The sequence below is a fragment of the Onychomys torridus genome, chromosome 9 (genome assembly GCF_903995425.1).
Source record: "Onychomys torridus chromosome 9, mOncTor1.1, whole genome shotgun sequence".
In the NCBI taxonomy this organism is placed as follows: Eukaryota; Metazoa; Chordata; class Mammalia; order Rodentia; family Cricetidae; genus Onychomys; species Onychomys torridus.
In genome coordinates, this window is record NC_050451.1 from 92277334 (window position 1) to 92293153 (window position 15820).

The 15820-nt window shown below is 51.1% G+C and overlaps 2 protein-coding genes across 4 annotated transcripts; one reads left to right on the forward strand and one right to left on the reverse strand.

The window, feature by feature from the left end:
• Positions 1-4519: 4519 nt before the first annotated feature.
• Pou4f1 (POU class 4 homeobox 1) lies at positions 4520-8818 on the reverse strand. Its single transcript, XM_036199428.1, has 2 exons — positions 8002-8818; positions 4520-7263 (listed from the first exon to the last, which is right to left on the reverse strand). Exons 1-2 carry the CDS (start codon positions 8122-8124, stop codon positions 6118-6120), a joined length of 1269 nt encoding a protein of 422 aa, XP_036055321.1. The 5' UTR covers positions 8125-8818; the 3' UTR covers positions 4520-6117.
• Positions 7988-13907, forward strand: LOC118591268 (B3 domain-containing protein LFL1-like). Of its 3 annotated transcripts, none has more exons than XM_036199432.1 (3): positions 7988-8744; positions 10286-10431; positions 13382-13907. In XM_036199432.1, the coding sequence occupies exon 1, from the start codon at positions 8139-8141 to the stop codon at positions 8484-8486; it is 348 nt and encodes a 115-aa protein (XP_036055325.1). In that variant the 5' UTR covers positions 7988-8138; the 3' UTR covers positions 8487-8744; positions 10286-10431; positions 13382-13907. The 3 variants fall into 3 exon arrangements, with proteins under 3 accessions (XP_036055325.1, XP_036055322.1, XP_036055324.1); XM_036199431.1 differs by having other exon boundaries at positions 8137-8744; XM_036199429.1 differs by lacking the exon at positions 10286-10431 and having other exon boundaries at positions 8099-8744.
• The last annotated feature ends 1913 nt before the right edge of the window (positions 13908-15820 follow it).

Genomic DNA, 15820 nt, shown 5'->3' on the forward strand with positions numbered 1-15820 from the left:
GGGTAGGCGTCGGAGTTATTAAACAAACTTTCGCTTGTAATTCGTTTTACTCGGTAAATGCTCAGTCTCTTTCTTCTCCATCCCTCCTTTTGCCAACTCTGCCAGTCCCTTCCACTTCCCGTCACCGCTTCCTCCAACCCTTTCTTTCTCTAAATTTCCCGGTAGCCACTTCCTACGGAGACAGGGGCGCACTTCCTCATTCCACCGGGGGGGGGGGGGGTCGGGGTGAGAATGCAAGGCTTTGCCAAGTTCTCTCAGACCTAGGATTGTCCACTTTGATTTAAGATTTCACCGAATTCTGATGGTCGAAAACCCTAACAGCCCAATCCTTTCCCTCAGGTATAAATCTTCCCTAGTCTAATTCGCCCGGGTAGCAGGGTATCGGTCAAGCTGCATCTTGGCAAAAAAAAAAAAAAAAAAAAAAAAAAAAAAAAAAGCCTGGGTCAGGTCCTATTTATCCAATTCTTAAAAATAAATAATAAATTAAAAAAAAAACAACAACAAAACAAAAAATATGCAAAACCAGTTTTGAAACTTCTGCATCTTAGCTGACTTTTGACTTAGGCAACTTGGGATATCGGGAGAGTATTTTTAACCATTATGAGATCTGAGTCTTCTCCCTTTTCACTCAGACCAAATCCTCCAGGCACTTTGAGGGACTCAACCTCTGACTGCGCCTAATTTTGAAAACCGGAACCGCAGCTGACTCCCCGAGGGGCCCCGGGCGCGTTCAGTGCGCATGTGCGGACTCTGCTCCCTCCCCCGCCGCGCTCCACGCGCTCGGTGTCCGCCCGGACTCGCCCCCGCCGCAACCGGCACTCGGCGGCCACCTCTGCGCACGCGCGCGGGTTGCCTTGGCCTTGGGCATTTAACCCACTCGTGTCCTGCGGTGCCTGGCTGCATGCTGACCCGGACCGGGGAAGTGCTAGCTGTTCGGCCGTCCTTTCAAGGCTGCGGCTGCTAACTGCTTAGAAACCTAGGGGCCAGGGGTCTCTAGGCTGGCGGGTGGAGGCAAACACACATGTGGTGCCTACTGCGGTCACTTGGCCGTAGACGCAAGAACCGCGCTTTTGGTGGCTCTGGGCCCCCCGCGTGGGTGGGTGTTGCAAGGGAAAGTAAGAAGCTCGCATGGGTGGGGGGTAGGGGAACCCCGCCCTGCTGAAAATACGACCCAGTTACTCTGGTGTGGAACTACACCTACCGGCCCTGCAGTGAAAAGTTTGGCGGGTGGGGTGGGTGGGCTGCAAAAGGCAGCTGCAGAGGAGGAGGCATTCCCCGCCAGCCGTTTCTGCTGTCACCCGGAGTTGGAGGAGCGCTCGGACGGCCAGCGCCACCCGCGACAACCCGCCGGTTTTCATGGATGGAGTCACCCAAGGCTGTTTCCCATCAAGCTGACTTGACAACAATTAAGAAAGTTTTTAATTAGCTTCTTGTTATCATTCATTTTATTAATTTCCAGAACTCTCAGGTCATAAATTATTCAGAGAGCAAGGCAACCCGAGTGGGGTGGCCGCGCGTCCGCATCGCACGTGCCTGGCTGGACTGCGGCCGTGCTGCACGCCTGAAGTCGCAGAGGCACGAAGGTTTGATCAAATATTAAATAACGTAATTATTGCGACAAGGCTTATCTCGCAGGTGAAAAAGAGGCCCCCGCGAGAACTTGATTTCAGCTGCTTTTTTTTTTTTTTAAATCAATTAAGCTGGTGGCCTCCTTTGAAACAGCCCACGAGGATTGTGGCTCTTCTGGTGTGGCTAAGACTGGTGTCGCAATGAAGGCGATGGCAGAACATTATCCAGTATAATTGTGGTCGTCACCTCCCCTCTGGCCATCAAGACCCTTAGATTAAGGCTGGGAACACTGGTTTTAGCCAGTCAAAAGGCTCCTATTTATACTTGAAGCGCTAAAAAAGGAAAGCCCACCCACTTGCAAGATGGAACAGGGGTGTTTGGGCAGGTGACATTCCAGTGGAGAGGCCAGGGATAAAGGTAAATCTGAGCCTGAGGCTGGGACTTACCTTCAGAGTCTTGCTCTAGGTCCTCTTTCTGCAAGACCAAGTGTAAGAACTGGACCCACGCAATCTTATCTATCCCAAGAAAGTAGAAACCGATACAATCACGGCAGTGGGTGCCTACGGTTTATTTAACAGCTTATAATTGAAGTTGAGAGTGATTTCGGAACACGCATAAGACAAAAATCTATCTAAAGTTAGCTGATGGATGCTGAGGGCATCCTTTCTTAGACCTACAGAAAAAAAAAAGCAAAAACAAACAAACAAACAAAAAACAAAACCAAAACAAAACAAAACAACCAAAAAACAGAACCCAACGAAGAGTTCGGAAAGCAATTTAAGAGGAAAGTAGTATTACTGTGGCGGGTGCATTTAATGCCTATTTTTCTCTTTCTCTTTTCTGTTCTGCTGGTGCTGAGAATCTAAAACAGAACCAGAGCATAGTTCTCCTAACCCTCTGAAACTTGTGTTCTTTAGAGGAGTTCAGAATCACACACTTTTATTTCCACCCACTAGCAGATGCAGGAGGAAATCCCCTTAGTGTGAATTCCAGACTTTTGGAACCAGAAAACTTTGAAAACCAAACAACCACAGATCAGCAAACCTTGGCCCTCTCTTCGGGAGTTTTGTTTTAAATTTTCCGTGGGCTGAGAGTTAACGAAGACATCACATCATCCCTTCCTGCGGTATACACATCCACTCACCAGAAAGCAAAACTTTTGTTTTGTTTTGCACAGTTTCCTAATACATAAAATAGGAAACCCTGCAAAGCAATGTGTTTTCATGATGTTTTATTAACATAATAGTCTTTTCTTTTTTGTACTGGGCAAGGATTTACTTAATACAAAACAAATGCTTAAATTCTTAATACATACATTATCCATTATTATATAATACAAATGTATTTGCCTGCAACATTTCTGTTTGAGCAGATTATTAGAAAAACCACCTTTGTAAATCTTTTTATTTGTTCATTCCTGGATCTCCAACAATGAAATCTGGTCATACTTTTCTATAAAATAATGTGTTCTTTTACAAATGTATTTTATTAGAAACTCTGATGATACTTCGTTAACAGAAACAAATCAATTTTGATGGAAGAGATCTATTTTTAAAAATACCTCTAGTGCTTTTTAAAATATTAACAACTGTTTTCAAATCACACCTTTTTAAAATGTACTATTCTCTCCTGAACATCACTTTTTTTTCACAGATATGCCGGTGAAATTAAAAAGGTTTAGCTAAAATAGGATGACTTCAGAGGATATAGTCCCAACTACTAAGAAAGTTTGTACATTTGGCATTTGATCTAGTACCAGGTCACCAAAAATAGAGAATCTCTTCTCAATCTGAAGCATTAAGTGGTATGCAAAATGTTCTAAGTGAAGAGAAGCATTTGACAAGTTATCTGGACAAATCAAAGGATAATTTTAAAATTTATTAACTGTCAACGAAAAGTCATTCAGTTACAACATTTTTTTAGAAGTGTTTTTTAGTAGAACAGCACATTCCAAACCCCAGATGCCTGCATCCCTGATTCAACCTAAATGCTTTTCAGGTGCCTGGCTATTTACAACTTTCCATCACCACTCCAAATCAAGTGCTGTGGCTTAAGAGTTTCTGTAACTAAAATTAAAACACTGATAAAAATGGGCAAGTAATCCATTTTACTCGGAGCACCAGTTTTCTGAAAGTTAATTCTGATTTAGAGAAAACAAAAACAAAAATCTATCTCATCCTTCCGCTTCTTTTGATGTCCCCTTATTCCCCCTTCTTGTTTGTTGTTAATTTGTTTGGTTAAGGTTTTGTTTGTTTGGTTTGGTGTTTTTGGTTGTCTTGTCTCATTTGTTGAACAGCTCTACCAGCACTTGGCTCAATGTAAACACAAAAATGCACCCGAACCATAAAACTGCTCTTCTTTCAGTTATGTTTTATTTGTAAGTGTACTGGGACACATCTCCCTGTTGTATGTTGGCGCACAGAAATGGTTCTGATAGAAGGGGGGGGGGGGCAATAGAGCAAAGACACAACCAAGGAGAAAGCTCTGCAGACACATGGACAGGAGCGGCAGTCAGTGAGACATTGCAGGATTAACACTGGCAGTTTGTAACCACTGTGTGAGCCTGTGCACGAAAGAAAATATTTACAATAATGCTGTGTTCTCAGTGGAAACAGGCAGTAGACTGTGAAATCACACTATCCACAAAAACGGTCTACCAGAAAGCTAGCCCAGTTTAGTGCTCAGTTTCAAATGCATAGAATGTTTGTGCTGCAAACAATGATATACAACATAATTAAAACAACGCCTAACCAGAGTAAGACCTAATCGGATTTCTTTCTGCACCTCTGGAATCATGCATGATTTCAGTCTTGTGTCCCCCTCATTTGTTCTGCGTTCACCTTTAGTTACGGTTAAAGGATAGTAACAAACCATCTCCACGTGAGATCCACATAGTATCTTGTACACAAAGCAGGCATTTCACCAAACCACCTTCAACTGTCTCTCTCTCTTTTTTTTTTTTTTTTTTTAAATCCATCAGCAGCTTGGGTTGTTAGTACGAAATACCATATATGTTCTTTATTCTGGAAACTCATAGTGCAAATTAAAGTTTTTGCAACTCAACATTTATCCCCAGTAATAAATGACCCTGAATAACATCAACAAGAAGGAAACAAGTGTCCTGCTTTCCCCAGGGAAGTGCAGACCTATTTCAGACAAATAAAGCAAGAGGTGTGTGTGTGTGGGGGGGGGGGTGTTATATCTTTAAAGTCTTCCTCTCTTCTGGGATTGTAGGTGATTTTTCTTACAGCCAACTTCTGCCCCCAAATGAAAGCAGAAACTTCTCAGCTCTTCAATAACTTCATGTTCTCCCAGAGACAGAGAAGGGGGCTAGCAGAGTAAGATGAGTCTTACTCAGGGCAGAAAGCTGAGAATGGAAGTTCCTCTCCTACGACTTTCACCCTATCATTCCACTTAAATTAATAGCAAGGAGTGTCAAGTCAGCAGACAGTTTGAATCGGATTGAAAAACAGGGGGCCGGCTCAGGTAAAAGTTCTATAAATGGGATTGAGAGAAAAAAAATTATTTTCAGATAATCTGTTCATGGATCCATGAACAAAAATGAAAAAGAAAAAAATCATACTCTAGTTGTTACCATGTAATTATCCCAGAATAGAACACTTATATCAGAGACCTTAATTTCTGTCTTTTAGACTCTCATTGCCTAAGGATCCTCACCTGACCAAGAACAGGCCCCAGGACTTTGGCCATCTGGCTCCTGGAAAGGAAGGTTCAGTTTATACAACCAGCCGGTCTCCCAAGTTCCTTTCAGCTAAGCTCCAGAGCCTTCCAGAGCTAAAGCAAGACCTTGGGATCTCTTTGGAAAGGGAAATAAATAAGAGTTTATGGATTTGAGGATGTCAGATTTCAGAAGGGAAAATTAAACACAGAACAACTAGCTTCCTATCCGGAATTCCATGCTCCAGTTTGCTTGGTTTTCACTTATGACTGACTCACTTGTGTGTGCGCACGGAGTTGGGGCGGTGGTGGAAATGGTATTGCTCTTTTCTCTTCCTTTGGGTTAATGAAACTGCACAACACTGCTCCCGGACTTACATTCCTAAAGCATCTTTCTTTGACATTTTTCCCTTCTTTATTTGTCTAGGGTTTCATGTTTTGTTTTGTTTTGGGTGGTGGTTGGTAGTTTTGTCTTTGTACATAGTTCCTTGGTCCCCAGTTGATTTTGATAAGTGTCTCTGGTCAGGAAAACGGTCCATCCCCGGTTCCTCCCCCATCTTCCCCACCCACCCTAGTCTCCAGAACCATCCTGCTCCTCAAAACCCCGGCTCTAGTCTTTGCTCTCCTTCCCCCCACGCCCTGCTCTCTCCTACCATCCCATCCTTTCTCCACATCCAGCACCCCTGTCCTCTAGGTGGGGGACGTTTGGGGCAGGGTGCAGAGTGGGGCTGAGGAAAGGACGAAGAGAAGGGACTCCCCAAATGCAGGCAGGATAACGGACACTCTAAATGAGGGGAAGCAGGCCAGAGGAGAAGAAGCGCACCCCTCAGCTCCCCAGTCTGCCCCACCCGGCACCACCTCACACCCTCCTCAGTAAGTGGCAGAGAATTTCATCCGCTTCTGCTTCTGTCTCTGGTTGCAAAACCACACCCGCACCACGTTCTTTTTGAGGTCCAGTTTCTCGGCGATGGCGGCGATCTTCTCCGACGAGGGCCGGGGTTGTACCGCAAAGTAGGCCTCGAGGGAGCGCTTCTCCGGCGCGGCGATGGAAGTCCGCTTGCGCTTCTTCTCGCCGCCGTTGAAGAGCTCGGGCTTGTTCATTTTCTCCCGCTGGGCGCCCTCGGCCTCCTCCAGCCACGCCTGCAGGATGGGCTTGAGCGCGATCATGTTGTTGTGCGAGAGCGTGAGCGACTCGAACCTGCAGATGGTGCTCTGGCTGAGCGAGCCCACGCCCGGGATCTTGAGGTTGGCCAGCGCCGAGCCCACGTCGGCCTGCGTCACACCCAGCTTGATGCGCCGCTGCTTGAAGCGCTCGGCGAACGCCTCGAGCTCGCGCGGGTCCGTGTCCGAGTCGCAGATGGACGCCAGGCCCGCCGCGCCCACCACCGCCGCCGCCGCCGACGCGGCCGCCACCTGCCCGGCCGCCGCCGCCGCCGCCGCCGCCGCCGCGCCGTGGTGTGCGGCCGCGGCCACCAGCCCCGGGTGCGGCAGCCCGGACGGCATGTTCATGGCGGCCGCGGCCGCCGGGTGCGACAGGTGGCCCAGGCCGTGCATGTGCGGGTGCGGGTGCGCCGAGCCGCCCAAGAGCCCGCCGCCCGGGCCGCCGCCGCCCCCCGGGCCGCCGCCGCCGCCGCCACCCCCGGGGCCGCCGCCGCCCGGGCCGCCGCCGCCCCCCGGGCCGCCGCCGCCGCCGCCCCCGGGGCCGTCGTGGGCGCCGCCGCCACCGCCCGCCGCGCCCGCGCCCCCCGCGCCGGCCATGAGCGCGAGCGACGGCGACGAGATGTGGTCCAGCAGATCGCCGGGCTCGAGCGCCTGGTGGTGGTGGTGGTGGTGGTGGTGGTGCGCCAGCGGCACGGTGGACGTGGACGTGCAGGGCACGCTGTTCATCGTGTGGTACGTGGCGTCCGGCTTGAAAGGGTGGCTCTTGCCCTGGGACACCGCGATGTCCACGGCCGCCAGCGCCTCGGCCCGCGCCAGCAGCGTCTCGTCCAGGCTGGCGAAGAGGTTGCTCTGCAGCTGCAGGCGACACAAACCAAAGCGGAAAGAAAAGGAAAGGGGGAGAAACCACCAAAAAAACAAAAACAAAAACAAAAACAAAAAAACCCAACAACAACAACAAAAACCACACGCACAAAACACACACACACAAGCCGGAAAGCACAGGCAACAAGGCAAACACAATGCGACCAAAATGACAACGGGGGGTGGAGGGAGGTGGGAAGAGCGGGGTAAACGGAGGAGAAGGGGACGCGCGGAGAAGGAGCGGGGGACAGGGCGGCAGGGAAGGGCGGTGAAGAAGGGGGACACGGGAATACATGCCGGGAAAGGGAATGGGAGACGGGGAAAAGAAAGAGGGGGGGGGCGAAAAGAAGAAAAAGAGAAGAAACGGAGATGTAACTCGAAGCTAAGGACCCGTGTTGCACACCCGAGCGAGCCTAGAGATCGCCTCGTGCAGGCGTGACATTCACAAGAGAAAGTGGAGCAAAGTCGAGAGTCCCGGCCCCAGAGCTGCCCGCGCATCGCGGGCGCTGGACAGAGGCACAGGCAGACGGAACACGACCCCAAGCGCCCCTGGACGCACGTGCCTCTCCGCGGGACCCCTCTAAAAAATAATACTACTACTACTCCCGGCCGCAGGAGCGGGACCCGGGGCGACACTCAGCAGCCCCCCGACATGCATCACCTCGGAGCGGGGGAGGGGGCGTGCGCGCCGGCCGGGGCCGGGCCGTGGCCGCGGGCGTCGGGGGCGCTTACCGGCGGCGTGGGCAGGCAGGCCCGCCGGATGGCCTCGGAGCTGGAGTGCAGCGACGGGTACTTGTGCTCAGGGAGGGTGGGATGCATGGCAAAGTGAGGCTGCTTGCTGTTCATGGACATCATCTTGACGGCTTGGCATGGAAATATCCACAAACACTCGCAAAGTCCGCCGCAAAGTGCGCACGCCGGCTCGCCCGGCCTCCCTGCCGAGGCTGCGGCCGCAGCGGCCCGGGGCGGCTCGCACTGGCCTCGCCGCGGGGCTGCCGCCGCCGCCGCCGCCGCCGCTCCTGCTCGGGCTCCCGCTGCCGCCGGCCGCTGCCTCGGACCGCACCGCGCAGAGCGCCCGCGCGCCGGTCTCGCGAGCCCGCTTCTCCAAGAGCTCTAGCCCAGCGCGCCGACGGGATGCACTCCTCTTACACCTGAGCCCCACTTCTCGCGGCCGGCCCGGGGAGCTCTCGCGAGAGCTCGCGGCCCCGCCGCGCTGACAGGCATCAGCTGTCTCCCGTCCGTCTGGCGCGCGTCCTCCGCTGGCCGCGGCGCCGTGCTCGGGCGGGCGAGCGAGTGAGCGAGCGCGCGCGCGCTCGTCGAGCAGCCGCCGGCAGCGCGTGGGAGCCGCTCTTATAGTGACCACCAGCAAGGACAAGGCAGGTGATGCACCTGTAGCTGGCCGGGCATGCGCACTGCACGCCTCACCTCTCCACCGCGGGTCTGCAAAGATCAGAGAGGCCAGCTATTGTCTCAGGGTAGGCATCTTTTGGAGGAAGCCGGAGGATGCACGCACTCTTCCGTGTGTGTGAGTGTGAGTGTGTGTGTGTGTGCGCGCGCGCGCGTGTTTTCCTGCCACCCTGTCGCATACCCAGATCATATGCGCATTATTTAGGCACACCTCCACTACTGGGTGCCTAACAAGCTGTTACATAATGTATACCGAGAGGCATTTGTATGTTAAATGATGCCCGTGCATTCCTCTGTATATGGAGAAAAATAACAACACAGCGACGCGATGCAGAAGATGCTGTCTTTATGCTGCAGAACTTGCTTCTTTCATGGTTTATAAATAGGCTCTTGGAGAATAATAGCCGTGACAGACAGTTGTTTGAAGCAGTCAGACGCTATTGATTTCCACGTAATTTAATTTCTCTGTATACTTTGGTGTTGCTGTGAATATAACTGTGTCAGGCACCACCAGTGACCGTCACTTAGGAGCCACAAGGAGCCAGTGCGTTCTACTTAGGAAAGGCTGTTGAAATGAAATTGTGCGTTTCTCTTATTGTTTGTCTCCTTTCACCGTGTACAAACTCACTTTTCAAAGGAGCGCTAGGTGATCTGAGGCTTCTTGTCTTCAAAAGGGAAAAATAGTTAACAGGGTGTAGCCGAGGATCTTTTCCTCTCAGGTCACACACACACACACACACACACACACACACACACACACACACTTGCGCACACGCACAGACACAGACACGCACACACTTTTTGCTGGCAACTCCAGGAAAAGAAAATCACTCCAGAGAAAGGAGAATGAGATGTTGAAAAGAGGACTTTTTCTTTTTCATCCTTTTGGCCCCTGGCGCTTTATCTCTGCTTGCTTATATTGTTTTTCTTCCCCAGGATACAAGATGAGGCTAACTTATAGGGGATTGTAATTCAAAATATTAATTCAAATCAGATTGAAGGAACTGGTACCTGCCTGGTCCAGCCTTTAATAATAATAATAATAATAATAATAATAATAATAATAATAAAATGGAACCGGTACCTGTCTGGTTCAGCCTTTAATAATAATAATAATAATAATAATAATAATAATAATAATAATACTGTGAAATCACACCTAAGAAGAAATTAATTAAGCAACCTGTTATAGTTCTCTCATGTAGCAGGAAGATCAAGGGCCTCTCAGGGGAGCCTCAGCTCGGGTGCCCAAGTCCCTAAGGACACAGTTCTTGCCTAGGGTGATAATAACGGTCCAGATGTTATCACATCTGCTAGTGAGAGAGCCTGAGAGAGGCAAGGAACTGCTTATGGGAAGCAGAGATCAGATAAATAATCTTTCAGGTCACTCACATACCAAGGAGGTCTGCATTTCCACCAAAGGGCAGATCGCACTTCTGCAAACCTGAATCTGCAGTCCAGCAGATTTTATTCTCCTTTGCTTTAAAACGTGTGTGTCTTCAGGATACCCACTCGGGTTATTCAGATTGCAAGAAGAGCCCACAGGCATCCCTGGCTTTTTCTTTCTTTTCTTTCCTTTCTGTCCTCCCACCCCCTCCCTCTCTTCCAGCCTGAGAGGGAAGTGAGAAGGATGTTCATTTGCTGGTGCAAGAAGGAGCCACTTCTTCATCCATTATGTGATTCCCCAGGGAGCGCTAAATGCAACTTTATCTCAGCAGGAATGGACCATGAGCAGGACGTCGCTAGAGGGAAAGAGTGAGTCCTCAGGTCCCTGTCCCATCGGGGGTCCGGGCATAATCTAATCTTAACCTAATCCTTTCTGACACCCACTGCAGAGGGTCCCTACACTCTCTCGTGTGGTGTAGGAACAAACACCCTGCCTTCTTAGTAGCAAGCTCCAGCAGTCTGGACTCCCAGGTCCCTGGGAAATGCTTGCCTCTAGGGACCTTAAATGGTGTAGGGCAGACTGAAAGGCAGACAGGTCTGTGGCCAGATGGATCTGCTGGGAAGGGGCTGGAGGGCATGGTGTCCTCACCTACACCAAGCAAACCTCGGTTCACCCTTCTGACCCAGCTGGGAGGTGCAATATTCTGAGGTCAGCGACTATCCCAAGACTCCCTCCCTCCCTCACCTCTCTTTGGGAACTTTTCTTTCTCTGAGTAAGGCCAGACTTCTACCCTGTCCTTTTTGCTGGGACTGGAAATATGGGTCCCATCCAAAGGTCATCTGTGCCTCATTTTGTTTTCCACTGTGACACTTGTCACAAACAGATTTATCAAATAATGCTTGTACTTAAAGAAGAGAAGGGGCCAGGGACAAGAGAAAAAGCCTGGAAGTGTACAACAAGCCAGGGCTGATTGGGGATGGCAATACCTGTGCAGGGGTCTCCTTAGAAGGTCGTGTGCTTGCCCTAGGCAGATGTGCCAGGCCTGTTCTTTTCATAGCCCCCTGACCAGCTTCTCATTCTCCTTCCTGAAACATTTGCTCAGCCCTGATCTGGAACAGTACAAGGCTGTGCAGATAAAAGGAGCTGTGATTTATGAGTGTCTGATCTCTAGATGTTTATGGTCTATGCACAGGTCTAAGCAACAGCAAGAGGGTATGTGTGCTATAGATGTAGGATTTGTGATGCCAGATTAACACACAGGAGTACAGAATGATGCTTGGAGAGCCATCCTGCCCCAGGCTGCCTACCCTCAGCTCCACGCCTTCCTGGGACACTTCCTTAGGAGGGTAAAAGGAAAGGGTGGTAGGCCTAGGCTCTGCCCTCCCACATGCCACTGCTTGGTGTTCCTGCATGGCAAGGGCTCTAACTAGTTGGCCCCTGCCTGGGTTAGTGGTGCCCACATAGGGTCTGCGTCTTGGCATGAATTCTGGGGCAACCCCCCCCCCCACATACACACACCTTCTCGTTTAATGACCAGCACAGATTACCACCCCCTCTCCATCTCAGAGCTTTGCATTTTATCAAGAGAGGGTAATGAATGCACAGCTATTGATTTCCAAGGAATTTCTGCCCCCAGGGACAGGGAGTCTATCATCTGGATCAGAGACACATTTCTCTTCCTCATTAATTAATTTTCTCCTCCTCCTTTGGCAGCCCTGGCTTTATATTTCCTTTGGCAGCACCCCTTTACAGAACTAGAGAGAACACTGGTTAGTTAGAGTGAGGACACAAGAGGGGACCTGAGCAAAGGCCTGTGTAGTCAGGGGAGAACTCTATTCCTCTGGCCCCACCCTTCACCCAGAAGGATGTGCACGACCTCTGCTGCTCATCTGGATACTAACTTTTCCTTCCCACAGGATGCTGGAAACCGAGTTTCCGGTATAGTCTCCAACTCCATGGCTTCTCTCCAAGGGGTGACAGTCTATGAACAGGGGAAAGCCCCAGGAAGAGGATATTTGTGGTGACATCCGTGGCAGGTGTCCTGGGAATGACGCGGGGTCATGCAGGCGGTGCTCCCCTGACTCGACTCTGGGAGTCATGTCTGCAGACACTGTCTTGTTTAAAATGAAACACTTCTCCAGGCTCAGCGAGAGATCAGCGTTCATAGGCAACTTCAAAGGCCAGGCATCACAGTGTGAAGGTCCAGATAGAGGGCATATAGGCTTAGGGAGGGCTCGAGGTGTCCTAGTGGAGGACTCTGACAGTCCGGTGCCTCCTCACTCCAGCAGCACTGGGGAGGAATGGTGTGATCTCAGGACCGCCTCCCCAGGGAGGTGCCGGACCTCTTACAGCGTCCTCCCCGAGCTTCTCAGCCCTGTACTCCCCTTTCCAAGGTGTTCACTCCTCGCCAGTCCTGCCCAGGGCCCAGGACCTTCTCTAGTGTCCCGGGACTCTGGACCGGGCAGGGGCGCCCCAGACTAGTGCTGGCTGGTAACCCTGTCCTGCGTGGTCCACGGGGTCTAGGTACGGCACCCTTGAGCTCCACACCGCGATGCCACGCTAGGACTCCAGGCTCATTTCCGGGAAGCCACTGTCCTTGCTCTCTACCCCCACCCCTCGCACTTGCCTCCCTTGGTCTACCAGGTCCAGGCCTGAGAAGCCTTGGGTCTACCCGGGTCTTTCCCAAGACTCCCCAATCTGCACTCGGATGGACCTGAGTTAGAACCAAGTGGGGAGATCTCAAGTAAAACAGTGGGAAAAGCCATGATTTCTTTTCTCTCTCCACTCTCTCCTCTTTTCCTCCTCCTCCTCTTCCCCCAACCCCTCCTCCTTTTCCTGGCCATTTAGCTGAGATGCAACTTCGTTTGGGGGCATCTTACTGAATGTGGCCACCCCACCCAAAGGTGACCTTGCAGCAGGGTTGGGCGTCCCAAGTAAGTTCATTACAGGTCACTGCGCTTAGCGTTGGTTACATTATATACAGATTTGTGTCCATTTCCACTCGAATCTCTCACCAGACCCACCTACCTTAGGAAACCCTCCCGGAGAGGCCCAAGGGAACACCCTTCACGGGTGCTGGGCCTCCCTGCCTGTCTGCCAGTCGACACTGTTACTTTTGCAGGCCGAGTGATCACTGTTGTCCGCTTAACAAGGGCACTGGCCCCTGGGATTTAGGGCCCTGAAGAACAGAGGCTCCTCTGCTCCGTCTGCGCCCCGCGGGCTCAGGCTGGAGGAGCGCGCCGCTCAGAGAAGGCGCGTCCAGGTCCCCGGGTTTAAAAAAAAAAAAAAATCAACAACGACAAACAAACTCGCCCACAGGTACGCTGGCCCCTGACCCCACGCGACACCATGCAAGTTCTATGGCCTTCCCGCGTCAGACACCCGCTGAGCGGCCGCTGGGTCCCGGACCCACACTCCCGCTGCCACCGCCGAGGACCAGCAGTTCCGCCCAAGGGACCCGAGGACGGAGAAGGGCGCGCTCGCCGACCTCGCCGGCTCCCCTCGGCCCCCAGAAACTGGATCCCTCGAGGGTCTGGAGGCCGCGGAGGAAACCGCGAGGCAGCCAGTCCAAGGCCGCCAGTGCAGAGCCGGGTCCTGCCGCCGCCCGGCGCTCCTGCTCGCTGCGCTGCCGCCAGCCGCCCCTCCTTCCCGCCGCCCGCACAAATCAAAGCCCCTTGCGAGGGACTGGGAAATAGTTGCCTTGTCATGTAACACATTGCCCTGATTTATTATAAAATTTTAACGAAATCATGCATATTTTAACAGCCTTTAATCACTGCATGAAAATTTAATTCATGGACTGTAGCGCGTTTAAATAAATGAAGTGTTAATTCATTAGGATTAATTAATTTGTTAAAGGATTGTGTGCAAGGTTAAGGTGGAAAGAAAACTCTTTGTTGGTTTCGCGTCTTAATCGCCAGGTTTCGAGAGTGATAATAAAATGAAAGGAAACCACGGAACCGGCTGGTGGAATGCGGCCCGCCCGGGAAGGAAGGACCAGCCAAGAGCGCCCTCAAGAGCGCGGGGAACTTGGGCTGCAGGCTCAGGGGCGGGTGAGCCGGGTGGGTCCTCCCCAGTGACTGCGAAGGGGAGGAGGCGGAGGGGAAGCTGGCAGGAATCCCAAACGGCTGAGGTCCTCGGGATGAGTGCTGCGAGAGGGGACTGGGCTGCTGCGGGTGGCCCAGACCCCACCTCCTCACCCTAAACACGGGGGTGACCTTCTCCAAGCCCTCAGAGGGCCAAGCTCGCCTTAATGCACAGCAGAGAGCCGGCCCCGCCATCTCCAAAGCCTGCCAGCGCCTAGGGAGCCGCTGTCTCGTCACCAGGCCGCCGGTTCAGGCGGCTGGAGCGAGACCCGGAGTCTCGGGGGACTCTGAAAAGAGGAGGGGCAAAGCTCCACTTGAAAGCTGTGGCTGGAGCAGTACCGGAAACCCTTTGTCGTTAGCTTTGCCTCCAGTACCGTTTCCAAGAAGGCTGCTGGAAAACATTTCCCCTTCAGACGCGCAGAAGAGAGGTCTTCTTCTGAGCGAACTCTTCTTTACCTTTCAAGACCCTAAGGGAAAACACCTCTGTGAAGCTTCCAGACGTCCTCACCTTTCACCTATGTTGTAAGAATCAAATAGGACCAAAATTCCATCTTCTCTCCTCACAGAAGTTTTGGCAAATGCCCCGAAGCAAATCTTGGCCCTTTGGAGAATGGGTCTTTGTGTCCTAACACAAAAAGTCCTCAGGTCTACACAACAGTTTAACCCATCCAACCTTTATTAGAGACCGCCTGCTGCTCTCTATCACATAACCAGAGACCTTATTGAGAAAGAGGTACTGCAACTCAAGGTGTTCTAGACTACCACAGTCACACCAAACTGAGTTCACCCTAGCTGTGCTCCAGATGGATTCTTAAATCTGCGCTTTAATAGATGCTTCCTCGCTGTGAGTAGGGTTCCGAGAATTAGGCAATAAATGTTCACTCTGCACTCTGAGATCATTGCTTAAAAGGTTTTCTCTCTGCCAAGTATTATTAAGGGGATCGGGTTACACAGTGATAGGCAAGGGCTGCTTTGTAGGTCTCCCACAGACGGAATGGAAGCCTTCTGTGAGGCTTTGGGAAAGTCTCCTAGTCTAACAGCCTGCACACCATGAACTGTTCGTTTCAATTTGATACTCTCTGCACATACCATCCACAGGTACAGCATGAGGGAGAAAATCCTCTGTATGTGTTACATTTTTAATACTAGAAATCATCAGGTCTGCAGAAACAATATGGTCCTGAAACATTACACAGCCCAAGACCAAGGTCTTCCCTTGCTTAGTGGTGCCTTTGTTTCAAGCCAACAGACAGTAAAAAGAGGAAAGCAAAGCAGATAAGAAATCAGGGGGGCTTGTAAAGCTTAGTCCTCTTTCAGTGTGTGTGTGTGTGTGTGTGTTTGTGTGTGTGTGTGTGTGTGTGTGTGTGTGCGCGCGCGCGCGCGCTAGCTAATTCAATAAAACTTTTAACTTTTAAATGGGATGAAGATTTTTAATTAAGAGGACTCTACTGTCCTAACAAGAAGCCTCTAACATCTTGTTTAGAGAGCTATGTAGATATAGCTTTTTAGAGAGATTAACGATCAAAAGTTGTTCCTATAAAAACAAGAGCTGTCCTTACCAAGTGTGTCTGGAGAAGTGTTATCGTTTTCCAACATAGATAGCTTAAGTGAAATGAACCAATGGGGAAGGTCCAGTTCATACAAATGTCAGTTGATGGGAATCCTGAAAAGC

Excerpts from the sequence above, each read along its gene's own strand:
- Pou4f1 (XM_036199428.1), bottom strand. The coding sequence starts at position 8,124 with ATGATGTCCATGAACAGCAAGCAGCCTCACTTTGCCATGCATCCCACC. Across the intron at positions 7,264-8,001 it reads CCTGCCTGCCCACGCCGCCG|CTGCAGAGCAACCTCTTCGC; the intron begins GTAAGCGCCCCC and ends TGTCGCCTGCAG.
- LOC118591268 (XM_036199429.1), top strand. The coding sequence starts at position 8,675 with ATGCGCACTGCACGCCTCACCTCTCCACCGCGGGTCTGCAAAGATCAG. Across the intron at positions 8,745-13,381 it reads AGGCCAGCTATTGTCTCAGG|GTACGCTGGCCCCTGACCCC; the intron begins GTAGGCATCTTT and ends ACTCGCCCACAG.